Below are 24787 nucleotides of genomic sequence, written 5' to 3'. Positions count from 1 at the left end.
CACCGTTTTCGTACTGCATTGTGCATGAGGCTCAAAGTTCCCTGGATCGGTATGCTGCTGAACCTGATGTCTGCATCTACCATCAAACGGACCGAACGAGCCTGCACGGCCTCCTCTCCATTTCATGACGAGCATAGTGTTGCGCCGGGTCAGAATGCCTGATTATGGCGGTGTTGGTCCTGGTCTGGATGCCAGCGTGTGGATGGATGCACCCCTTTTTGAAGAAGAGATGATGTCCGCCGCGGCCTCAGTTTGACCGCGCCGAGGGCAAGTCTATGCTCGGGCGTTCGACGTGCCGGCGGGGCCTTGGACTCCAATTGGACGGCGTCTCTGGCTTGAGTGCTGGTGTCGTGGAAGCCAAGGTAGGCAAGAATCAGCCGGCTCATGCCCCCGTGGGTGAAGAGTCGAGATGAGATGCCTACTTGGACACCAGCGTGGCAACGAATGATTGAGATGGTCTCGATCGCATGCCATGTGGCGCCCGCCGTCATGGCAGAGAAGGAGTCGGTCTCGGGGGTGTGCGTTAGCCTTGCACACCTTGCCGGCCACACGGTTCCCTAATTGAGCAACCTTCAAGAAGCATGTAGAAAGACGTGTCCAATTGCTCGTGGTATCCTGTGCCGATGATAACAGTTCCTGCACCTGTTTGCTATCCCAGGAATATCCACATGTGAACCTCAGATCCGCACACAAACTTCTTCTTGCTTTCCATCGCATTTCCCCATGGATCATCCACTTTACCGACCCCTGCTGGCCTCCAGCATCACAGTCTCCTCTTCCCTCGTGGGTAAGTCAGAGCAATCCCCTTGACTCGCAGCTCTCGAAAATACCCACAGCGAACTTACTGTATCCTACAGGCTGCCAGTTGTCCGTTTCTCACGTATCAGCGTCCACCGTCATCACCACGCCCAACATCTCCGAGGCCACGGCGTTCCACCAGCTCTCCGCCATCCTGCGCCGCGGCCAAGACCTGTACAGACCGACAGCGATGCTCTTCCCCGGCCTCGGCTGCTACGCGAGCGCCGCCCTATCCTACTACCACTACTATTGCTACGGAGGCGGCCGTCGGCCGGCCCTGCAGACCGGCATCGTGCCCCGCCTGCTGCTCGTGGGGACCCTCATGCTCGCGGCGGTCCCGTTCACGATCCTCTGGATCATCCCCGCCGAGGATCGTCTGCGGTTAATGCATAGGATGCACTACTACGACCTGAAGGCTCGCCGGCGACAGGCTCGATGGGATCGGGAGTGCGGGCGCGAGCCCGAGAGCGAGGAGAGTATGCGGAAAGCGAGCGAGTGCACCCTCCGCGAGGCGCGCCGTTGGGAACGCTTGAACTTGGTGCGGGCTCTGCTCCCGGCTGTCGGCGTGGTCTCGGCTTGGTGTCTGTGCTGGTCGGTAGACAGAGCTGGCCTTGAGAGCTTGTTGGGTTGGTGGTTCGTTATGACATTCGTTTTGATGGTCATGGCAATTCGACTCTCTTGCCTGCACGAGTGATGTGTGTGAAATCTTATGCGCACCATATCCATCACGAGGGTCTTGCATGCGCGAGTCCTAGATAAGCCTCATCTATGCCATCCTTGTCATATGTCGACAACTGCCAACTTAGGATTTCACCCTTAGACACTGAGCCCGGCGCTCTTTGCCCGATGCGGTCGGTATACACAGCGTCGTCGGCGGCACGTCGGCCGACATATCGTACATATCGCGCACCGGCCCGTACTCCTTCCTCCGAATCGTGCCCTTCCCACCCGTGACGACGTCCCACGCCGGGGAGGCCCTCCTGGCCGCCGCGTACCGCAGCAGCGCCTCGGGCACCAGGCGCGCGCGCCCCGCATCCTCGACGCGCGAGACGAAGGGCACGATCTGGGCATCGAGCAAGGTGGGGCCAGCGTCGGCGCCGTCCAGAAGCCAGGCGCCCTGGCCGTGCCGCTCGTATAGTCGCGCCACCTCGGCTAGGAGCGTCGCGGTCTGCTGCTCGGCTTGGTCGACGTTGACGTGGTGGGATGCTTTGGGGACGTGGCTGTCGTCACTGTGAGGGATAGTGAGACGTGAAATGAATACACACTGATCATTCCTTTTAGGGTTTTGGGCAGATGGAGACGAAAGTTGGGCAGCATAGGAAATTGGGACTTACAAGACCTTCTTGGCCTCGAGGGCTTGGCGATATTCTGGACCGATGTCATCGCGGGCCAACATGTTATCGACGCACGGGTCGATCAGGTCCTCCTCGGGCCCCTCGCGCCGGCGGATGGTGATGGAAATCCCCTCGATGGCGTGGAGGTCGCGGAGCAGGCGGCGGATGGCGGGCTCGTGCTGTGGCGGGAGCAGCTGGGGGAACATATCGCAAAGCCAGAAGGAGATATCCAGGCTATCTGTGATAGGGGCCACGGCGCCTTCAACGGTCATGGCTGGCACCTGGTGTGGTACGTGTCCATTGTCAATTAAATACTGTATCGGCAGACTGCATGAAGGAACGCACCTGTCCCTTTCTATTCACGTTCAGTAGATACCATTCCGCGATATTCTCGTCGTGATCCAAGTCGAGGACTTGCTCCCGGATGCGGAGTTCAGGGGAGGTAGCATCGTGCGGCTCGCTGGAGGTCTTGGCAAGTTGGATGAGGTATCTCACCATTATTGAGTACAGCGAGAACGGGTAGCAGTATAATGTGCAGTTGACGCGATCCGTTTTGTCCATGTCGGCTGATGACTTGAAGTGGCAATTGGATGGTGTTATTCACTGATGCCTTGGGAGGACGGATTGATTACGATGGTGAAGAGCCATTGAGCGTAGCCACCATCACGTTTGGTGGTGCCTCTTTACCTACTTACCAGCCTGTTTATCCAAGCACATATACGAATAATGCCCCAACTGATAGTCCCAAGCTCAACGGCTGGGTATGCCCATTCCTTGGATGTTGTGCTGACGTGAGATGCGCTCTGAGTAAGCGCTCCCGGCAGGCGGCCCGCTCGAAATAAAATGCACACATGTGCACTTAACTCGAACTGGGCTTCTCTCGATTGGCCTGTAATGAGTATCTGTACTTAGTATTGTTCCTTGCCAATTTCAATAGTTATCCGAGGACTGGGCTTCCCAGCTTCAGAGCTATGATTCAGGCCACGAAGGTATGAGGAAGGGTCTTGGGTGCGGCCATTTTATTTTGAAGAGAGCGGGGTGGTACTAAACCGGTTGATACCTTTTTGGCATTGTTCAAAGACACCCGTCTCGCCGGGAGCTGCCCATCATCGATGCGAAGCATGCGACCACTGGTAATTGAGTAGAAGACACAAAGACCGCAGAGGAGCGATTACCACCTGCACACCTATACCAGCTTGCCCTTAGACAGGGTGTCAACTGGATAGGAGGATCATGACTTTGGCGACGACTGTGCTGAGCCAACAAGAAGCTTGATGTGGGCCTGCAGCGGGGTAGGTTAATCGCTCTAGTATGTATGTAAATTTACCACCCAGGCATGGCTAATAGGGCGACGGGTCTTTGTAGCAGTCGCATCAGGTTGCATTCAGAGAATCGAAAACAGGACCACATGAGACTTATCAACGTACATACTCTCACGATAGAGGAGGTTGTCGGTTCTCTCGTAGAACACGACTATGCCATCCTGTCGCATACATGGGAGCACGGCCAGGAGCTGACTCTCAATGAATGGAACGCCGCACTAGACGGACCACCCTCGAAATACAACAACATACAGGAGAAACGGGGCTATGCCAAGATAAAGGCTGCATGCCTCGAGGCTCGTAGTCGTGGTCTGGACTACCTCTGGGCCGATACGAACTGTATCGACAAGACGAGTTCTGCCGAGCTATCAGAGGCCATCAACTCCATGTACTCTTGGTACCGGCACAGCGCAATCTGTTTTGCCTATCTTGCCGATGTCTCGGGGCACGACTTGGCCCATGAGGAGTGCCGGGCAGAGTTCCGGAACAGTCGCTGGTTTACGAGGGGCTTCACACTACAGGAGCTCGTTGCACCGATTGATGTCGTCTTCTTTTCCCAAGACTGGCATGTGCTGGGCACCAAGGATACACTCGTGCAGACCCTCACCGATATAACAGGAGTGAGGACCAAGATTTTGACCCTCGAAGACCGGCTAAGTGGCGTGTGCGTCGCCGAGAAGATGTCATGGCTCGCCAGGCGCACCACGACCCGTATCGAGGACATCGCGTACTGCATGCTGGGCCTCTTGGAAATCAACATGCCGTTGCTGTACGGCGAAGGTACTCAAGCATTCATCCGCTTGCAGCGTAAGGTCATCAAGGCGCGAAACGACCACACCATCTTCTGTTGGACGCTACCCACCGCCTCCGTGGCCGCCCGAGAGGATATCCTGGTGTCAAATCCAACCTGCTTCGCCAACTGCGGCACAATCAGGGAGACCCCCAAGAAGGACTGGCGGGCGTCTTCATACGCCATGACCAACGCTGGGCTGCGTATCCAGCTGCCTCTTATTCGCGGCTTCTGCAACTTCTTCGCGGTTCTGGATGCTGTCGACAGCAGTCTGTGGGAGCGCGACAACTCCCGCGGTGAGGGCTTGCGCATCTCTCTCCCGCTTGAGGGCTCTCTCACCGATGGCGTTTTCCAGAGACCTGAGTACCCAGGTCGGCCACCCCTGCTTCCCAGCACCTGGGCTTCTGTCCGCTCGACCGAGGTTTTCATCCCGCCCATCCGAAGACGTGAGCTACGGACGCGTTCCGTGCCCCTCGACGAAGTCCGGAGCCCCTATGCGCTACTCTTGTTGTTCGACGGGGCCGAGGACGATCTATCACGCAGCGTCCAGAGCGCCGAGCTCCCCTGGGTAGCCGGAGGCCGTCGCGCCGCCGCCTTTGACACCTTGCGCAGCGTGCTGGAACTGGTGCCCATCTCGGACAACCAGCCAGCAAGATGCGCATCTCATGGCGCACTACTGCATCTGACGGACCCGATCAGCGGGAAACGGCGCGTCCTGTTCCTGGGCGTGCGCAGCGAGCAGAGGCGGGATTGCCTGCGACACTGCTGGATCCAGCATACATCCGATCCGCTACAAGGAAGGGATTTCACCGCCGACGAGGTCGCGCGCTTCTGGTCCGAGAAGTGCCAGGCGTCGCTCCAGCCCAGCCGGCGCCTCGAGTCGAGCGGCGTGCTTCCGCAGGGCTGGGCCGAGTTCGGTCCTGTCGCGTTGACGGAGGGGGAGCACATCGGACACCTGAAGCCCGTCTTGATCAACCTTGGCCGTGAGGAGACGGCCGATCTGGTCCAAGTTGCTCACACAGTCACACGGGTTCCTACGTTGAATACCGGGGGACAACCCCAATCCAAAACTCGGTCAACGTTGGTGGAAGTGCAAAATGCACTAACATTGGCGTGGCCGCGGGCCGAGCCTAATCGGTATCAAGCATCTCTGAAGTGAGCCATACCAACGCTTTTCGGGTGTTGGTCCAGATCATAGCACTGGAATCCGACAAACCAGGTTGTAACAGACAGGGTGGATGGCATTCAGGGCTGGTTCCCACGGTCTAGGCTAGTAGCTCGCAACCCGGTCATGTTCAGTGCCAATTCGCACCCCGCGGGCGTTTGGGCTACTGGTAAACTCCGACACCACAAAAACCCTAGCGTCCGTAGGCTCGTAGCACTCACTGCCCAATGCCACTAAAACAGAATGGTGGCTACAATGTTGCTCTACCTTATGCTTGACAAATCCAAAAAGCTCAAGAGATGATTTCCTCATTCCTGGAAGGCAGAGACTACATTGACCTTTCAAACTATTAATAATCAAGTATGTGGACAACAAACCTGACAGACCGGGAACTTGTACGAATTCGGAAAAGGCCTTGTTTATGCGGCTTACTTCAGCTTGATCCATTTGGAAAGCGGCAACCAGGTTGATGGGGTTCTAGGGCGGGGGTTTTGGGTAGATCGGAACTTTAGTGCTTGGTCCAGCCACCATCAGGGCTAAGCAGGGCGGCTCGCTCGTTAGAAGGTCTTTGTCCCGCGGGGCCCTAGTCGCGCCCGACGCTTTGGAACCTTCTTGCCATCCCAGACTCATCACCCTCGGGACACGGAACGTTTGAACTTTGCGACGACCTGGAAGCAAGGTAAATCAGCCATTCGAGGCCATCTACATCTATTCCACCGCCTCAGGCTCGTTGCTCGTTACACCGCCTTCTTTTCACTCCTTTTCTTGAGCTGGACAAGGCAGCGAACAGTCGAAGGAGGCGTTGCTCATATTGCGTCAGGCTGAGGCCACAGAGCCCGGCCAGGCAACGAGGCAATCAGCAACCAGTGGCACCACGCTTCTAATAATATAACCCCCTGCATAAGGCCACCATCCATCGTCTTCGCTGCACTTGGTGCTGGGCCGGGGGCTTTGGGGCTGAAAGAAATGTTACCCAACCATGCTTCATGTTGGCGCAAGAGAGCGGGTCTCGTGGTTGGGTGGGTGGCACAGCGCTAACCCGCAGCCTGCTTACTGGCCACGAGTCTCGACATTCGCTCGGGTTTTTGGCCAGCCGCACGCACTCGAGACGACATACATATCAGCAGGGCGATGGCCGACTCCTTTCTCTGACTGTTGACACCAGATCCTACAACTGCTACCTACTTTCTGCGAGTTTTGTCGCGTTTCGATTTCCCCCAAAGCCGCGTCGTGGCTCATAAGTAGGGACTGCATATTCCCCGCCTCATGATGCCACCCCCGCCCCAAACACCGTTGGCCACGGCCATCGCCGCCGGCGATGCCAAGAACAGCAATGCGGTCCTCAGTCCTACGGGAGCCGAGGCCGCCCGCGCAGCAGCGGACAAGGAGATCAAAGACATTTGGGCCCAGGTGCAGGAGCGAGTGCAGCAGCTTGCGGACCGGGAGGGGAAGCCGCCGCGGAAGGGTATGAGTATCCACGACGTCCTAGGCGTGGTCGATGAGATCCAAAAGTCCAGGAAGGAAGAGTCGGAGAAATATGGCTGGTTCAAAAAGGCAGTGACCAACACATTGAAGTGCATCCAGACCATAGGTGGCATCGTATCTAGTGCCGCATCTGATGTAAGTTGCTCCCAATTACGTCTGCCTTCTGCTAGTTCCCTACAGCGGGTGTTGTGGAACAGTATTACCAGTCCGTCTGGACCACGTTCAGCTTGCTTACCATGAAATCATAGGCCTTCGGTCCTTCAGACATGTGCTTCAATGCACTCACTTTCGTGATTGAGGCGTAAGTTACACCGCGGGTTTGTTTTTAAGCATAACTCCTATGCTTTTCTATGATGCATACTGTTTCATCTTTCGACGAGTGTTAATTGACTTTTCGAGGAATGCTGATCGATCTTTCTTCTAATAGCTGGCAAAAATACGAGGGAATGTTTGAGAACCTCGGAGAGCTGCTCGTAAGGTGTTGCGAGTTTCTTGAGCGACTGGAGTATTACCACAACAATATGGACATCAGGCTCAAGCGAGTGGCATACCAGAACTTGCAGCTATTTGTCGAAATCTGCGACCACAGCATTCGCTTGAAGAGGAAACATCACAAGTTCGGGGCGTTCATGAAGCGCCTGTTCCTCAATGACGACAACATCTCGGGGCTGCTTGGCATGATGGACAAGCTCAACAACAAGGAGAACCTGCTGGTCAACGCCCAGACGTACAAGATCGTCAGTGACAGCGCCGGTGACATCAAACTGATCCTCGAAGGCCAAAGGGAGCAGAAGAAGGAAGACGACGCGAAGAAGTGGCGTCAATCAATCGCCAAGGCCTTGAGGTTTCCCAATTCTGCCCTGGGAAGCGACGGGGAGCCATATCCAACGTGGCAGAGGACCTTCGATGCTCGCAAAGACAGGCTTATCGAGGGCACTGGGCAATGGATCCTCGAGAAGGAGGCCTTCAACGGCTGGATGGAGGCTGAGGAATCAATGAACCCATTTCTCGTCATCGAGGGTGCCCAGAACTCGGGGAAAACCTCGCTAATCGCCAACACACTGAGGTTGCTTCGGAAAGGAGAGCGCGTCAGCACAACGAGTCGCACAGTTACCGCGTACTTCTTTGCCGACTCCGATAAACGGAAGTACCAGGATGGAGAGGCACCCAATTTCCTAGAAGTTGCCACCCGGACGATGTTGTGGCAGGTCGCCACAGCGTTTGAGGCCATGACAAAGTCCATGGCCCAGATTGCCGAGAGAAAGCACGAGTTCCAGAACACTGTCGACATTTGGCAACAGTTGTTCATCGACAACAAGGAACGGGTCAATAACGACACGTCCTTTTTCTTCTTCATCGATGCTAGCGAATCGGATGTGAAAAAGTTGGAAGAGCTCTTGCAAAGGCTGGGCTCGATTTCGGACGGAAAGCGTGTCCAGATCATGTTGTCCGCGTCGCCTGAAACCAAGGGCTGGCTCAAAGAGAAGCTGGGGTCGGGTGTCGGCGTCATCCCTATCAGCGAATGCAATGGGAGTGATATCGACACATTCATCAACAATCGCATGAATGCGATGCCGATCCTCAAAGATGTCAAAAGAACGGGCATTTCCGATTGGCGCACGACCATCTTCAACACATTACGAGAGAAATGCGAGGGCGATTACTTCAAGCTGCATAGCAATCTGAAAGACCTCGAAAAGGTCGATCTGGTAGACGATATCTATGATGTCCTCGAAAACGCAGGCAAGAGCCGGGCTGACCAGATCGACGCGGCGCTGCGCAACCTAAACAACATCCGGACACCAAAAGAGATTGACGAGATCAACGAGATTATGCTATGGATCAATGACGGTTGCGATTTCCTTCCCGTTGAAGCAATGGAATCGATTGTGGCCATTAAACATCGTCGGACGACGCAGCTGCGTGGACAGCCCTCCACCGTCCCCTCCACCCATGTTCATCGAAGGAAGACTGGACAAACAGTCGTCGTAGACAAAGAGCCAGCGCCTTCGAGAAATCTGACGGTGTCTCTGCTGCCTTTTAAAAAGAAGCTCTTGGACAAATACGACCCGCTCTTCACTGTCACCGACTCCAACCAAGTCAACTGGAGGTCTGATGAGCTGATGCAGCGTATTCCCGTCAAAGCAGGGTCCACTATCAGCTCATTGAGCAGCCAGCCAGCCAGGCCCATTGTCAGAGGGCCTCAAGTCATACAAGAAGCTGAGATCAACATTGTGCGCCATTTCTTGAACAGCGTCTGTCCAGGGGAGCTCTATTCGCGATTCGATTTTGAGCAGTTCTTCCAAGGGAAAATTGGCGCAGGGCAAAAGCAGTCAATCTGCCTTGATCCCGACAATGCCCACATTCGAATTGTCATCACGTGCCTGATTATCCTCACCGATGAGGAATACAGGAAAAACAAGCAGCTCCGAGATTATGCCGCTCTACATCTGCTGTTCCATCTTGATGCTGTTGATCTTTCGGCCGCAGATCTCAGCAAGGACTTGAAAGCCGAGGCTGGCCCACTTCTCGTGAAACTCTTTACGGAAGAATGCGGGATTGATGCTCTATTTTGGCCATTCATTGTGAGTATGTCCATCAAGACATGGAAAGAGGGCGAAGGTATCATCCTACAAGAAACCAGGGGCGAATGGGTCTATTCTGCTGAGGGTGTTCGCCAAGTTGCCCTCTGGCTCAAAGACTCATTGGTGGTCAAGTATGTCGACAAAGCCGGGCAGGCCCTCATCGAGGCGGTGAAAGCTCCCGATGCCAACCTACACGAAGCTGTCTTGGGACGAGCCGCGAAGCACATGGCTGAGCATATGTTCCGCCGAATGGGATTCACCAAACAACAATTCCTAGCGGCTGCGTATTTCATTCGTGGTTATCTAGGTCGTGTAAGCACTCCACCCATGGCACCGATAATACTAGAGACCAACTGACATCTGAGTATAGCTTGACAAGAGGAAGGCTAAGAAGATGAAAGATGACTCCGAGTCTTACACCGGATCAAATAGGGGAAAGAGCCCATTTGAAATGGACGCATTCACCATTAAGGAGCTCAAGCAGGTGGAAGAGTGGGCATCGGGGGTGTTGAATCACGCCAACGACACCCCGCAGCAAGCTTCTCAATGGGAAATCCACTGTGCTCTGGCAGTGTTCCAGCTATGCCGGGACGAGGACGGTGCCACCGAGATCTACCAGGACCGTGCGAGAAAAGCCCTGGTACTAGATCACCGGAATTGGCACGCCTGTCACTTTCTCACAAAGCAGTCCAAGATGAGTGATACAGAAGCGATTGAGCGCCTCAGTCAGGCGAAACGGGAGATTGACGTGGATCGCCGAGAGGATCCAGTCGAATGGGCCAAGGACTCAGGAAACCCAGCTCTATTGGCCCGCATTACCCTGGAGTTGGGCGACCGACAATGGCGCCTTGGTACTGATCTCAAGACGGCTGCGCAAACCCACCGGGAGAGTGTGCATATTAACTATGTACATTTCCGAGAATACGTTCCTCTTCTGGAACGATACTTGGAGAAGCAGGAATACGCCGAGTTCATTGCGTTCATCGAGGCCATCAACAGTAACCAAGGAAAATGGGCACTATATCTGGAAGACCTGGTCCATGAGTTCCTCGGCAACCAAAAGGTTCAGGAGTCGCAGATCCTTGTTCAAGCAGCGAATGCGACGGATCGCTGGGATGTTATCGAGGCCCTCTTCGACAAGGCCATCAAACTGGCCACGGAGAAGGAGAGCTACGAGCTGTTGTTCTACCTGCATAACGGCAAAGCAAAGACACTGGCTGCCGCAGCAAATGAATCGCTGAGGACGAAGGTCGTTGAGGTCCAAGAAGATGCGCTGGAGGTCCTGAAAACACACCCGTGTGACGCAATATCCCCCTACACCATCGAGGATATCAAGAACAGCTTGGCCCAAGGATACCTCACATTATCATCCATACCGGACTTGCCCGCTGAACAGCTTCAAACCTACGGCCCCCGGATCGAGGAGCTCGTTCCGGAGTCGGACGACAAGGCGAATGTGTGGACCTCTATCGACCGTACTTGCTGCCTCGTTCGCTTTCATCACAAGCAAAAGTCAGAAAACAAAGCGGCCGGCGGGTGGATTCGCAAGATTGTGCGCGCCGGCATTGAGCTCCTCTCAGACGGCGACTTTGACAACGACGACATGGCCTACTGGATTCTAGCACGCCTCTTCGCCACCGTGGGCGACCAAGAGAACTCCCAGATCGTCTGGAGGCTGCGCAACCTATTCCAGCTCGAGGCGAAGAACCGATGGGATTCGTGGCTCGCTTCGCAAACCAGCGAGATCCAGTCCGCAGTCAGGGACAAGAATAGCGCGACGTTCCGCTGGACGGTTTCCGAGGTCTCCTCCAATGGTGCCGCCACGTCTCTCGATCAGATGTCCAGCGAGGCGCCCGCCCCGAAGAAGGAGGACGACGAGACTGCCTCCTCCAATGGCTCCTCGACACAGGAAAGCGACACCGAACCAGGAAGCGACGCGACAGAGTTCAAGGGATCGTCGTCGTCTTCCTCCTCCTCGTCTGCCTCGGTTCCGGACAATGCGCCGATGGAGCCGACTACGATGGTCTTCTGCGCCGGCTGTCGCAACCCGTGGACCATTGTGGACGTGGACCTGTACGTGTGCGCCGACTGCGTGGGCACGCAGCACCTGTGCCAAGGCTGCTACGAGCGCCTGCCGCGCGGCGAGTTGAGCGGCCGTGTCGGCCTCAAGTGCCGCCCCGGCCACGAGCACATCAAGATCCCCGCGTGGGACCCGGCCGCGGCGTTGGCCGCAGCAGCAGCAGCAGCAGAGGCGGGTGAAGGGGCCGCGGCGCTGCCCAAGAACAGCGTCCCGCTGCCGCAGCCGGCCGCGGATGGCAGCACGGCATGGATCTCGGTCGACGAGTGGAAGGCGAAGTTGAGGGATAGGTATCTGGATGGGACGGGCAAGGCCAACGAGACGGCGGCGGTGTAAGGGGTGGCGATAAGCTCTAGCAGGCAGTCAAGACGCTGACTTTACAACGTTGTCCTTTTGGGGTCGGGCTGGCTTAGTTGGTTAGAGTACTGGTTGCAGCGCCGTGACAGGCGGCGTAAGTAAAATCGTTGAGGGGGAAAGTTATGGGTTCGACACGATGATATGATGAATGGGACACGGCATTTAATGGCAAGGATATTCATATGCAGGTGCAATGAAACGAAACGAATTGGATAAGTTTATCGTAAGCTTAGATTGACGCAGACATACACGTGTACATGCGCGCACATGGCGACGCCGGCAGGGACCCCTATGGTTACTTGACGACAGCACTGCCCGTAATCCGTCTAAACTCTGCTTCGGTGTGCTCCGAGAGCTTGTCGGCCGTGCCGTCCTTGGCCAAAGCATCGAGTACATCCTGCACGTGTGCGCTGGTGCCCTGGCCCTCGTAATCGATCGAGTACACGCCGCCCCCCGGTGTGCCGTCGGCGCCGGTGACCGTATGCACGCCCTGGTCCAACAGGAGGATGCCGTCGGCGTCTTGGGACAGGCCCGGCGGGAAACGGGCGCTGGTGGCGAAATGGAGCTGGCGCTCGCCCGTTTCCTCGATGGGGATCTGGAGCAGCGCCATGACGGGGGCGAAGAGCGCCTTGGTGACGGCGGGCACGATGCCGGTGAGCTCGCGCGACATGCTCGTCTTGACGAAGCCGGGGTAGACGTGGAGGAAGGAGACTTCGGGGAACTCTTCCTTCTTGGCGACGGCCAGGAGCGATAGCGTCGTCATGGATGCGGCGTGGGGTCGGAATGAAAGGATGCTCATGTTGTTGGCCTGCCAGTCGGAGGAGATGACGGGGCCCTCTTTGCCGCCGGCGCCAACCGTAACGACACGGCGTAGGGACTGGGCTTTCTTCAGCTGGGGCAGCAGGTTGACGATGAAGCGCGTGCGGGCGTAGTACATCAAGGCCATGGGGTAATGAAGACCTTCGGCGGTTTCTGGGGTAGGCGTGGGTGATTATAAGCTACTGGTTATCTATCATCTATTAATCAAGGGCGGCAATGAGAGCGTGAGCGTACGCTTCTTGGCTATCAAGGATCCGCAAGTGAGGTAGAGTAGATCAATAGTAGACTCGCGGCTTTGGATATAGCGGCAGACCTCGTCGACGTTCTTTAGAAGGCTGACGTTCTGCTGGATAAAGTGGTATTCCCTGCGGGAGTTGAGCTTCTTCAGCTCGGCCTGGATGCGCTCGCCCTCAGCTTGCCGGCGTCCGACGAAGTAGATGCGAGGCTGCTGTGTGCGACGGGCGAACTGCTTGAGGGTCGTGTTGCCGATGCCGCTGGTCGCGCCTACGAAGACGGCGACGAGGGCGGGTGGGAGGGTGGTGGCGATGCGGGCGTTGGAGGCCCGTATCTGTTTGAGGGAAACTATGGTGGGGATAGGGATAGGGATTTAGGTTGTTTAAAGGAGCGTTGAGTAGGACGTAGTTGAGGAGGAAGTGAGTGATCTGGGTTTAGTTGGGTAGAGGGAAGCAAGTAAGGGGGGATGATGTTACTTTAAATAGGCTTTATTTTTACCTAGGTAGATAGGCAGGTGCGTGTTGCAATACAAGTTGCTATACATCATATAATAACCGGGACTAAATCCTCTTTTCTCTTTTATTTTTATTGTATCATTCATGTCGACATACCTGTGTTGCCAGAAAAGGGAAGTTGAGCTACATACCAGATCGATGCTCGTGCTAACAACCACTGCGAGAAAGACTTGGGTTTCGAGTGGTACGCATGCTTCTTCAGTGGAGTCGGCGCCTCTGGGTCGGTTGCCTTACTGGGCTGTTTGGCTGTCAAGCTGTACCTAGACCGCTAACGATGGGTCCGCACTCGCTAAAAGGGAAAGGAAACAGGCCGACCTTCTTTCTACCCGATCACCTGAGGCTCTTTGGCAGTTCAGTCAAACGAACGGATCAATAAAAAAGATACAGGAGTAATCCGATAAGTGCATCAGATTCAAATCCAAAGCCACATTGCTTAGGGAGGACTCGCTGCCTGCCGAGGGGTGGTGTACTTTGTACTTGGGGGCTCCTAGAAGTCGCCGACGTACCATCAATTTAACCTATTTTGGCATTGCTCCCTGTTGGTGTTGGTCAGCTGCCGCGGGGTCTTGGTCGCACACGCTTGGTGCTTCAGCAACCCGGACAGGAATCACCAACTTTATAACTTGTGTTCTACATACCGTCTCATTACAGCAACTACTTCAGAGCCGAGGCAGAGAGATACATCCGAAATAAAGCAATCTAAATGCGTCCACGTCATCTACGATTCCGCCAGTTGGGGGAAGGGGACTTGGCCCTCAATATGGCCCTTGGATGCCCAGTAGGCAAGATGACGGAAGGCTCGCTATGGATCTCATCAAATACAAGAGGGAAGAGTCTCACCACAGCTAATAAAGGAAACCCCAACTCTTCAGTGCGATTCGATATCGGGAATCGCCCCCAACGTCCCCCACTACCACGTTACCCGAATCATTTCGGAGAATCGACGCCTTTGAAATACAGCCAGGAGGAATGACCAATTAGGAACAGGCCGCGGGAGAGTTCACATCATGATGCATGGCTCATGCTATTGAGAACGCCTGGCCGCGGCGGGTTCTTCCTTGCGTAGGGGTTGGCGGGGGTTGATAGTCCTACCGACTCGACTGCTAATCCGTGTAGCCTTGAAGGCTGTGGTATCCCCCTTCCGACATAGTCAGCCCCCTCCTTCAAGTCTTCTCTGAAAGGCCATGGCCAGTCCAAGCGAAATTCCCTTTTCTTCTAATTATCAACCGGCCGGCTAAGCTAGAACGAAAGAAGGAGGTCTACGCTGTGGAAGCCAAAGCAAGTCTCCTGTCTTGATATTTCGTGTCACCGCCGTTATCGATTACTTATATTGATTTTGTTTCTCGTGCGTCCATTATTGCAGCCTCTTCCTGCTTTGCCTCAATCGTCAAGGGCTAGACGCCTCGTCGTATTTTACTATGAACGCCAACAATGCCCCCGAGGTAGTCTGGGACCATACCCGGGACCCTGAGCCCTATATCCCGATCTGCAGCCCACAGACATGGCAGCTTCGACAACCCCAGCGGATACCAGAGCAGCAGCAGCAGTGCACGCATAACTTGCCAGCTTCGCAGGCAGCTTACCCTGAGACGTCACAACAGTCACCGAATGGGTACGTGGAGGGAGAGAGCACCAGTTCCGGCAGCGGCGTGGATGGGATGGGTAGGAACCCGAAGAGGGACGCTACCATTTGCGGTATCTCACGGACCCTCTTCATCACGCTGGTGGTCGTAACGATTGTGATCATCGCCGCTGCGGTCGGAGGTGGCGTTGGTGGAGTATGGCCGTCAAGTATGCTGCCCCCCCCGAGACCCGCCAATGAAGAAGGCTGCCGTCGCGTAACTGAGGCAGTTCGCCTTGACCTGTGCTGACCTCTCCCGTAGGAGTGCGTATAACGATGGCGCCAAAGGAGCGTCAGGTGAGCGCCCAGCTGGCGATGTGTCCGCGTCGTCGACGGACGCGGTCACGGCAGCGAGTCGGACCGACCGCACGACGGGGACCAGCCTCTACGCGGTGCCGACGGCGGGCGTGCGGCTGCCGCTCGAGTGCGCCAGGCTGACGGGCGAGAACGTGACGGTCAAATACGACAGCAGCTACGAGGCCAGCTTCAGCCTGGCCTGCGGCCTGGACAAGCCCGGGCGCCGCTTCGACATCGTCGGCGCCACTGTCTACACGTACAACGACTGCATGCGGCTGTGTGTCAGCTACAATCGCGCGAGCCGCACCAAGGATTGCCGGGGTGTTTTGTTTGGCGCCGGTAAGTGTCAAGCTCATAAACGACGGCTTCCCCAAGTTCTTGATGTTACCGTTCCCTGTGTCGGTAATCGTATTGACCTGTAGTTCCACTAGATCTGTCGGCCATCGTGGCCAAGGTGTCCGCCAATTGCTTCCTCAAGAACTCGGTTTTGAATACGACGTCGGCTATAGATCGGTTTCTGTTCGCATCATTGAACTCTTAAAGGGCACGGTCTCCCTTTCTACATTCGATTCTATTTCCGAAGTCCACGTGGACCTTGATATGATATGGCCACATTTTATAAAAGGAAGTAGATAGCTTAGTATCCAAGTAAACATTAACCTTCGTATCATACCCACGAGCAAAGCCCGCCACTCCACGAAGTCTAGTGTGACTTGACACTGGCGTGTCGGTGCAAGCAAGTCCAGTCAATTGGTGTGCGTGTGTGGGTCACTGGCGTCCAAATGACCTCGATCGCAACAAGCCATACTTTCCCGTTGCCATCAAGTTGTGCCTGCTTGAAGTAGGTTCAATTGGATGATTGATGTATTCCAACCTTAGGTAATAGTTCGAGTCATACTTCCGCCATGCTGCAGCTTCATGTTGGCAATCGAGAGCAATGTTTGGACGTTGAAAGGGGCCGTGCCTGCATTCGCGCCTTCCTCAGACTGCTAATATACCTCCAAGTAGTAACCGGAGGTCGAAGGCAGCAGGCAGGGGCAGCTTGGGGTAAAGCGCGCCTTCCTCTCGCCAGCAAGGTCTGCCTGTTGCGCTATCTAGATCTCAGGCCGCGGCAGTCCTGACGTGGAAAGCTTCCCCACGACATCGATTTTCTCTCCAGTCTTCAGACTCCATCCCCCTCCAGACACACAATCTCATACACATTCCCCATTTCTCGTCCGTTCTCTGTTACGCGGTCACTTGTTCGCGCCCTTCCGCTCGCACTTGAGCCCATCAGATTACTATTCCCTGAACACCCCGACAGACAGACGGCAGCAGCTTGCGCAAGCACCACACACCCGAAACGCTCAACCCGCCAAGACAACCGAACCATCTCACCATGGCCAAGTTTTCCCTCCTCGGCTTCTTCCTCTGTGCCTTGATGGCTATGCTGGCTCGAGGCAACGAGGACGCTTGGTCCTCCAAATGCTACGACGGCGCCGCCATCATCAACAATCGCGTGCTGAAGGCCTACTGCAAGACGACGGTTCCCATGGGTCCTCCGTGGGTCTGCAGCAAGATGAACCTCAACTACTGCTACGGTTTCGCTGACACCCCTGGACTCTTCGCCCAAGAGAAGTAAGGACTACCCCCAACATTCATTCGCACCCTCTTTGTCCTTACTATGCTTCAATATGGTTCGACGAATACACATTAACCATCTCCAACGAACCACAGTGGCTTTTACGGTGATAGCTGCGGCGTCTGTGACCTCGAGGCCGATGGTCACACCATGGCATGCTGGTGCAAACCGAGCACGACGACTGTCTACAGCAGGTACACGGTGGACACGAGTAAGTTTTGCTGCTGCCATTTCCCGGGATATGTGAAAGGAGGAGGCATAGCCTTACGCACACCTGTTTATTGGAACCACGCAGCCTGGCATTTCGTCTTGGCTATTATTGCCTTACAGAAACCGATGGCTGACTTATTCGTGGTGGCCTTCGGGTCACTACTTAACAGATTATTGCCTCACCGTCAACCCCGACGGATTCCTACACTGCTTCAGACAAACCGCCGCCCCGTGCTCCGAATCTGAGGAAGCAGCTTTCCTGAACATGACCCTTGGTTCCCACGTTGGGGACACTGCAACGTCACTGCCACTTGCCTCTTAGCTGCCTGAGCTCGTCACGAACAGCAGAAGCACAATGTACACGTTGTGGACGAGGAGCGTGTGCTGATCAGTATGATGAAGGGGACTATGGTGGCGATCGGTGGCATAATTATGTACGGCCTTTCGACTTTCGAAACAGTTGCTAGCTTGTGTTGAAAGTGCGTCGAGATTGAAATTGCATGGGCTCGGATATCTCTTGAACTCGCTAGATCGAGGAGTATCAATCAAATCGTTGGAACCATTGGACCTGAGCACATATTAGTGACATCAATTTGCCTATTTGATGTTCAGTTGATACGAGCTGGGCCGTAGGGCATGCCACAAACACCATGGCGTTCTTCCTGGGTTTTGGTATCCACGAATATCCTACTATCGAGTAAATAGATGTATGGCCTCACAGATCCATAGGTACCGTGGCCTAGTGCTTTTCATTGCCTACCACTATCCCGCATCAGCGTTGTGACACATTCAGAGTCATCATCGAGCAACTGAGATATGCCTAGGTCGTTTCTCAGAGGGCCTTACCAGGAAGATAATAGTCATCGCAGCCTGCCGGCTCCCATTCTCTGTCTCTCTCGCCTTCGATTTCGTTGTCAGTGGCATCTTACATAGGAAAAGGGGCCACCATAGTATTAAGGAGAGGACTATAATATTCGGCACATTGAAAAGTAGGTCAAGGTAGGAGGCTTTCCTAGGGTTCATTGAACATATAAATTCTCAAAGGCCGAAGCTGTCTACACATGTCTGTATGCGTCCTATTAGACCTTAGAACTCTCGTTCGGGGGGTGCTTTGCGCTATGTGTATATGTATGCGGGCGCGCACGCTCGAGTGTGTATTCATGTACCAGAGCTGATACATCCTTATTCGTACATTGGGCTGCTGGGTTCAACAAAGACCATCGGGATATGGATCGTGGTCGAGAGCTACACCAACTCGGGACAAGGGGCTGGGGTTGGGATAGTCGTCCCCGCCATGAAGCCGCATGAGTGAATATACGCAACCATGTTGGCCACAAAGGTTCCAGTCAGCCCCCCTGAAGATTTAGTGTACCTCTTTTTCTCGATGAGTCTTTATTTACTCTTGTGGTTTCTTCGCCGATTTTCTCTTTGGTTTTATGCTTTCTTCGGTGAGTCCTCTTTCGCCTTTATCTTATCTTCAACCCTTCTTCGTATCATTACATATTCTCCTCATACAGGTCGCCCTCATCATCTTCGGCGTCCCACTCGCCTTCGTCTTCCTCGTCGTATTCAGTGCCCAAATCGCTGTCGTCCTAATCGTCCGAACCGTCCTCGTCTTCTTCGTGGCCTTCGTCATCCTCACTTGCCGGGTCGTCCACGATGGGGATTTCGAAGATGCCAAGGCACTCGGCAGTGCGTCTCTCGACCTTGCCGACCACGGTACGCGACTCGACCTCGGGGATCAGGCACTTCAGCACTCTGGGGCTCGGCGCGTCCACCAGGGCTCGGAGTTGGCGGAAATGCTCAGAGCACCAGCCGCTTAGGAACGCGCGTTTCGTGACTGGGCCGCGGTACAGATCGGGATCCCGGCCGTACGGAACGATATCGAGGTTGACGACGTTCCGGATCTGGCCAAGTACATTGTTGGGAAGCGGGAGGGATATGTGGCGGCGCTGTATCTCGTCGCGGTGCAGAGACTCTTCGCCCAGGATGGCGGCCTTGAAGTCGAAGACCATCTGGTACGCCACCAGATCCGGATAACCGCCGCCGTGCCACACGATGTCCTCGCAGCCGGCGTCGTCGACGATGCCTTCCGCGTTTTCTTCGTCGGAGACGTCGTAGCTGAGCGCGAACCGGTCGGCTTCGGGGTCGATCTAGACGCAGCCGGTGCGCCAGGAGGAGGGCAAGTCGGTGGCCCGCTGGTTGTTGATGTGCTGCTCGTAGCCCTCGGCGTACTCGGCCATGGCGTGGTGGTGCCAGTACCGCTCGCGCAGGCTCCGGCTCGGGCGGCGCGTGCCGGCCTGCTCCTCGTGGCTCGAAATGCCCCAGCGGGCGTCGGCCGTCTCGAGGACCCAGTCCTCGAAGCTCCAGATCTCCCGGTCGGGTACCGGCTGCGCCGGCAGCGGCGTCATCGCGATGACGGGCAGCTTGACGGTGTAGCGCCGGAGCGCTTCGGTGCGGGACTCGCGGGTCGCGGCGCGGAGGGCGCTGATGTTGTTCTTGGTCGGGAGGAGGCGCTGGCTCTCGCGGTGGTAGAAGTGCAGGCGCTCCTCGCCTTCTTGGTCGAGCGCGTGGTTCCAGACCATGCGGCGGAGCTCGAGGGCGAGCTTGGGGAATTTGGGAAACTCCGTCGCGGGGATGGTGGCGTTGGTTGAGGCCATCGCGAGTTAGGGGCAGCTCGGGGTACGGATGGCAAGCGAGCAAGGGAGAGGAGGAGGGGAGCGAGGGGAGAGAGAGAAAGAGAGTGTGTGAGTGTGTGTGTGTGTGTGTGTAGATGCGTGGATGTGTCGAGGTACTAGTCAATTTCTGCCAGAGCTGAAAATCTTCTCCGGATGGTCGCCGAAGAACAAGGCAGGTTCAACACTAGATTCACTCTTTTCTTTGGTAGTTGGTTGGTGGGTGGGATTATCTTAGAGATTGGAGCAAGGGCTGAAGCTTCAATGGGAGGAGTGCCAGTGAAAAAGGGGCCGGCGATTTTCCTGCCCTGTGAGTGAAGGTGTGCTGGGAGCCCAGGCAATAACACGACGTGTGAAGACTCATGAACCTTCCGGAAAGGCAATCGTCGGTTTGGCGCTGCATTTGCGTATCACGCGTAAGCCGGACAGCTTCAGTCGGCGACAACGAGGTCGAGCGCCGACTAGGTTGTCGGAAAGATCCATCGCCGATGTCGGGTTATGGTCTTCTCCAGCACTCAAGCTGATCTGTACATCAGGCCAGGGGCTATGATGTGCTTCTAGAGGTTATACTCGGAAGTTACCCCTTTTCCTTGTATAAATGGCAGGACTGACTATTACCCCTGAAACCCTTCCCTGCTCCGGCTAACTACAACGTTGCGGCCATCCATATACTTATCCCATATATGTATTCGTCGCGCCACTGCCATGACTCGATACTATTAGATCAGGAATTTGTAAAGGAATGCGAGGACTCTCATATTGATGTAGAATAAGTTGCAGCTTCATATCAAGTAAACAGGTTAGACTTCGTCAGCGAGTGACCGTATCTTGTGTCGCACTTTTTTTTCTTCTTTTTTAAGTTTTTGTGTCTCTAGTTTTGATAGCATTAAATATCTCCGTACTATTATATATACAGCTGGACCGGGTTCAAAAGGCGTCTGGCCTGACCTGCACACAATAAATTCATGTACTTGTTGAAACAACAAGCCAGTAGCGCCACCACAGCCACCCAGCCCAACATATGCGTTGGCTCATTACGTACAACGGCTTCTTCCTTTTCTTCTGAAGACCCTGCTTCACTTCACGCACTACGGCCGGTGATTATCGCCACTTACGACCGGGCAGCCAGCTTGGCCTTCCACCCCTTGGGCTTGTCGTCCCGGTGCTGCTGCACGCCCCACGTGTTCCACGTGCCCGAGGTCCGGTTGGTCTCGGCCATGGAAATCCGATAGGGCGCCGGCGGCGGCGGGACCTTCTGCGGGTCAATGGCGATGGGGAAGTAGTACTTCGCCGTCGGCTGTTGCGGCGGCTGGTACTGCGGCGGCATCGCCGGCACGGGGGCTGGAACCGCGGGTCCATCATCTGCGGAGGTGGCATCTGGTCGCCCCCAAACTGGCTGACGCTGTCGTCGGGCCGTGGCTGCTCGGTCATCTTGAACCCGCCCGCCGCGCTCGACGTCATGCTCGCCCGCGCCGTCAGCGGGTCCAGCATGCGCGTCGATTGCCGCTTGAGCCAGGATCCGACGGGCGATTCGGAGCGGTCGCCGTTCGGATTCGCCACTGGCTCCGGCTCGCGCGGGAGGATCGGGTCACGGTCGTCGTGCGAACCAGGCCGGCGCTTCTCGTCCATGTACGTGCCGCCGACTTGGTGGTCATACATGCTGCCGCCCTCCTCCGCCCGGTACGCGTGCCCCATGAGCGAGCCCATGACGCTCGAATCTGACCGCTTCATGCCGCCACCTGGGCCGGCGCCGGGGCGGGTGTTATCGCTGGCGATCAGCTCTGCCCTCGGCGGTGGGTTCGTATTGGCCTTCTTCCTTCGACACCACCAGAACTTCCAGATCAAGAAGCCGACCGCAACAAGAAACCCCACAGCCCCTGATGAGTAACACCGTTAGCTTCTCCGTGTTGCACATGATAGGAAGACTTGTCGATGAATACGGGTGACTTACCAACAACTCCAAAACCGATAGCGGTTTTCGATATTCCACCACCTCCGCCGCCTCCGTTATTTCCTCCCTTCTCGGTAATACCATTGGCCGGCACCGCACTCGCCGTGCCATCAGGTTTTGTTTGCCGAATCGTAGACGACGGCCTCGTGTCAATAGAAGTGGGGATAATCTCCGATCCCGCAGGTACCACGGAGCTGACCAGAGTCGTCGAGGATAACACGGACGTAGCGATCACGGGCTGAGCTGTCGGTGCAGTCGTTACGGCTCCGGCCGGCGGTGATGTCGTCGAAGTGACGCCAGGCGCCGGCAACGCCGTCTTCGTGGCGCCTGGAGAGAACGTAGTGCTCGTCGGCGAGGGAGAGCTAGCAGCTGAGGCTGGTGAGTCGGGTGAGCTAGGCGACGAGCGAGGACCGAGGTCGTCCCTGTCCTCCAGATCCCGGACCTCGATGCGCAAGGCATCTGCGATCTCCTGCCCACGACGGAAACCTCGCCTATATCGGCCGGTCAGCTCACGGCTCACGGTATACTATGTCATTGACGTGCGTCCTTACCTCATTTTGTGGATTTATGCGATTCCGGGTTTCGATTCGAATAAGTCGTACTCTTATCGCACGCCTCAAAATTGCCAAGCGTGCCTCTGTCTGTCTTCTCCCACCAAAAGCTCGCCGTACAGAAAAGAAATGGGGAAAAAGTAGTTGAAGAGAATATACACCAAAAAAGAATGCAGTCCAGCTGTTGCCGAAGAAGTCAATAGTAAAATCTCAACAGGGTCCGGCCCTCAGAACCGTAACAAGGAAATGGATGACAAGAAAGTTAGTTGTGAGATGGGATGAAAGGGAAAGCCCAGGAACGAAACCCAGAAAGATTAAAAGCCAAGCCAGCCGAGAGATGATCTACTTAGTAATGGCAGATAGCAGAGCGGCCAGCCCTCCGATCGCTGGCAGCGCCTCCCGGGGTCGCAGGCGCCGTATTCGCCTCCAACTCGAGCTGTTTCGATGGCCTCTTGGCTGACTGCGATGTTTCGAACGCATAGGCTCCGGGTGGCTCTTCTCCCCCCAACTTTTGGGTCTTGGCGCCGAGCCTGCTGGGTTTCCAACGGGCGTGGTAGCATTCGTGGCCGGGGGTGCGTGACACTAGCCGTCTCGAATGGGTGGCTCCCAGGCCAATCAGGACTCAGGCAGAATCGGGCGCGCAACGACGGCGACCCAGGACTCCAGTTAAGCTCGTCGATCAAGCTACGTGCCCTGTTTCGGCCGGTGCTCTTTTCGCCCTTCTTGAATTTCCCTTCCATGTCGCCTCGTCGCGAGCCCAGAAGCAGTACCACATTACGGAGGCCAAGCACCAGGAACCGTTTCAACGCTGGCCGCCCAGCGGTTGCACTGAACCCGGATTGGGCTTATTTGGTCCCGCTTGTCCCGCCGCGACTGTCAAGCTGAACCCCAAGACAAGACGAGGCACGCGACCCATTGCTCCAAGAGGAAAAGGATGTTCCTATTCTTATGCCCGATCCCCACGAGCATGGCTTATTCGATGGCACCCTGGAGCGTCATCATCATCAGGTGGGCTGACCTACCTACATATTTGTCAATACAGTAAGAAGCCCGGGAACCTGGAAGTAAAATGAGATCACAGGGGATTCGGAAACTGACAGCCCACCACCGTGCTACCCCGGATTACACCCAAACAGCAGAGAAGCTTGTGTCAAGTTTCCATGTCCAGATCCTTAAGATAAGGGCCTCTTGTTGCTTGTCCACCAGATCTTCATTTTCCGTTTCAATCAATCAATGGCGTAGGGGACCAGCAGAAAAAAAAAGCTTGGTTTACGATGCCCAGCTTGTCGCGCGTCACTGTGTCAATGCGACATAACTTGGTGCATCGGCCATCCGAATGCGCGATTGACCAGATGTGCATGACGTGAGTTGGAGGTGATCTCGACGAGCAAACGAAGCGGGCGTCGGGCGCTCATGCGATATCGTGGCTTTTCCCTCGAGTGATGAACAGAACGACGGATGGCGCAGAAGATGGCACTCTCATTAGTTCCTGCAGCGGTTTGCTGTAGGGCGATGGGGCGCTGTCGCTCTAGTGGCTGAGGTCCTAAAACAGCCAGGACCCTTGGCTCCACCAGGAGACACCCCTTCCGACGAGCCAGCCACACACTAGAATGACAAAACAAAACAACGACGACAACAAAATTGACAAGTCAGACACATCATCCGGATAAATCTGTTTCTCTGATGCTTTTCGGCTGTTGTATCGTGCCAGGGCGAAGCTTGCAGTTGTAGAGTGTTTGGTGTGCAAGTTTCCGTCCAGCTTTTGGCTCTGCCAGTAGCAGTTTCTCCTTGATCTGTTCTTGCCTGCTGCTATCATACTGTAAGTTATATCCAAGTGAAACATCATACGGTTTTGTTCATATGACGTAGCGTTATAATGAAGAACCACTAGTATGAAACCGGAGTAAGAAACGGAAGACCATCCTTCCCGTATACAGTCGTGCAGAGAGCAATGCTACATAGCATACACTTGACCAGGAAAGGGAAACGCAGATCAACTCTAGATGTTGATTAAGTGGTGGATTCTGACGTGTGCAGATCCTCTGTCCGGACGCCCCTTGACTCCTCACCCGAGCAGCCGAGGGACACCGGAGAACCCCATCTCCGTACATTATCAAGGTTGCACTTCCGAGAAGAAGCAGATGCGATCGGTGTTTCTGGAAGAGGAGCGTAGGGATCATCCATCTGGACCTCCATGAAGCCAAGACACACACACACACACGTGACTAACACGAACCAATAGTAACTGCACGCAAGCTGGTTCATGAATGTGTTCATTAAGTTTTAGGACTAAGTATATACACTATAGAAGTATTCGTAGCGTCTTTAGGGACGGCCTTAGCCTCCTTTTGGCTTCTATGCTTCTCCTTTTCTTCGTCCA

General features: G+C 55.3%; 8 protein-coding genes across 8 annotated transcripts; 4 read left to right on the top strand and 4 right to left on the bottom strand.

The window, feature by feature from the left end:
* Window positions 1-723: 723 nt before the first annotated feature.
* Window positions 724-1492, top strand: PG986_014647 (uncharacterized protein; the record flags this gene model as incomplete). Its single annotated transcript, XM_066850869.1, has 2 exons — window positions 724-787; window positions 858-1492. The coding sequence occupies 2 exons, from the start codon at window positions 724-726 to the stop codon at window positions 1490-1492; spliced, it is 699 nt and encodes a 232-aa protein (XP_066693107.1).
* A 108-nt stretch (window positions 1493-1600) lies between these two features.
* Window positions 1601-2693, bottom strand: PG986_014646 (uncharacterized protein; the record flags this gene model as incomplete). Its single annotated transcript, XM_066850868.1, has 3 exons — window positions 1601-2018; window positions 2133-2413; window positions 2478-2693. The coding sequence occupies 3 exons, from the start codon at window positions 2691-2693 to the stop codon at window positions 1601-1603; spliced, it is 915 nt and encodes a 304-aa protein (XP_066693106.1).
* Window positions 2694-3540: 847 nt separating this feature from the next.
* Window positions 3541-5403, top strand: PG986_014645 (uncharacterized protein; the record flags this gene model as incomplete). Its single annotated transcript, XM_066850867.1, has 1 exon — window positions 3541-5403. One exon carries the CDS (start codon window positions 3541-3543, stop codon window positions 5401-5403), a length of 1863 nt encoding a protein of 620 aa, XP_066693105.1.
* A 1275-nt stretch (window positions 5404-6678) lies between these two features.
* Window positions 6679-11892, top strand: PG986_014644 (uncharacterized protein; the record flags this gene model as incomplete). Its single annotated transcript, XM_066850866.1, has 4 exons — window positions 6679-7029; window positions 7143-7195; window positions 7322-9791; window positions 9850-11892. The coding sequence occupies 4 exons, from the start codon at window positions 6679-6681 to the stop codon at window positions 11890-11892; spliced, it is 4917 nt and encodes a 1638-aa protein (XP_066693104.1).
* Window positions 11893-12208: 316 nt separating this feature from the next.
* PG986_014643 (uncharacterized protein) lies at window positions 12209-13510 on the bottom strand (the record flags this gene model as incomplete). Its single annotated transcript, XM_066850865.1, has 3 exons — window positions 12209-12885; window positions 12967-13314; window positions 13465-13510. The coding sequence occupies 3 exons, from the start codon at window positions 13508-13510 to the stop codon at window positions 12209-12211; spliced, it is 1071 nt and encodes a 356-aa protein (XP_066693103.1).
* A 1389-nt stretch (window positions 13511-14899) lies between these two features.
* Window positions 14900-17020, top strand: PG986_014642 (uncharacterized protein; the record flags this gene model as incomplete). The annotated part of the gene is made up of 3 exons (XM_066850864.1): window positions 14900-15272; window positions 15391-15738; window positions 16707-17020. 3 exons carry the CDS (start codon window positions 14900-14902, stop codon window positions 17018-17020), a joined length of 1035 nt encoding a protein of 344 aa, XP_066693102.1.
* A 1802-nt stretch (window positions 17021-18822) lies between these two features.
* Window positions 18823-19890, bottom strand: PG986_014641 (uncharacterized protein; the record flags this gene model as incomplete). The annotated part of the gene is made up of 2 exons (XM_066850863.1): window positions 18823-19351; window positions 19466-19890. The coding sequence occupies 2 exons, from the start codon at window positions 19888-19890 to the stop codon at window positions 18823-18825; spliced, it is 954 nt and encodes a 317-aa protein (XP_066693101.1).
* Window positions 19891-21016: 1126 nt separating this feature from the next.
* PG986_014640 (uncharacterized protein) lies at window positions 21017-22412 on the bottom strand (the record flags this gene model as incomplete). Its single annotated transcript, XM_066850862.1, has 4 exons — window positions 21017-21220; window positions 21307-21782; window positions 21857-22347; window positions 22408-22412. The coding sequence occupies 4 exons, from the start codon at window positions 22410-22412 to the stop codon at window positions 21017-21019; spliced, it is 1176 nt and encodes a 391-aa protein (XP_066693100.1).
* Window positions 22413-24787: the final 2375 nt, after the last annotated feature.

Source organism: Apiospora aurea (genome assembly GCF_038362705.1).
Source record: "Apiospora aurea strain CBS 24483 chromosome Unknown utg000010l_segment0_segment0, whole genome shotgun sequence".
Classification (NCBI taxonomy): domain Eukaryota; kingdom Fungi; phylum Ascomycota; class Sordariomycetes; order Amphisphaeriales; family Apiosporaceae; genus Apiospora; species Apiospora aurea.
Note: the sequence above shows the minus strand (reverse complement) of the source record. Positions and strands in the feature narration are given on the sequence as shown.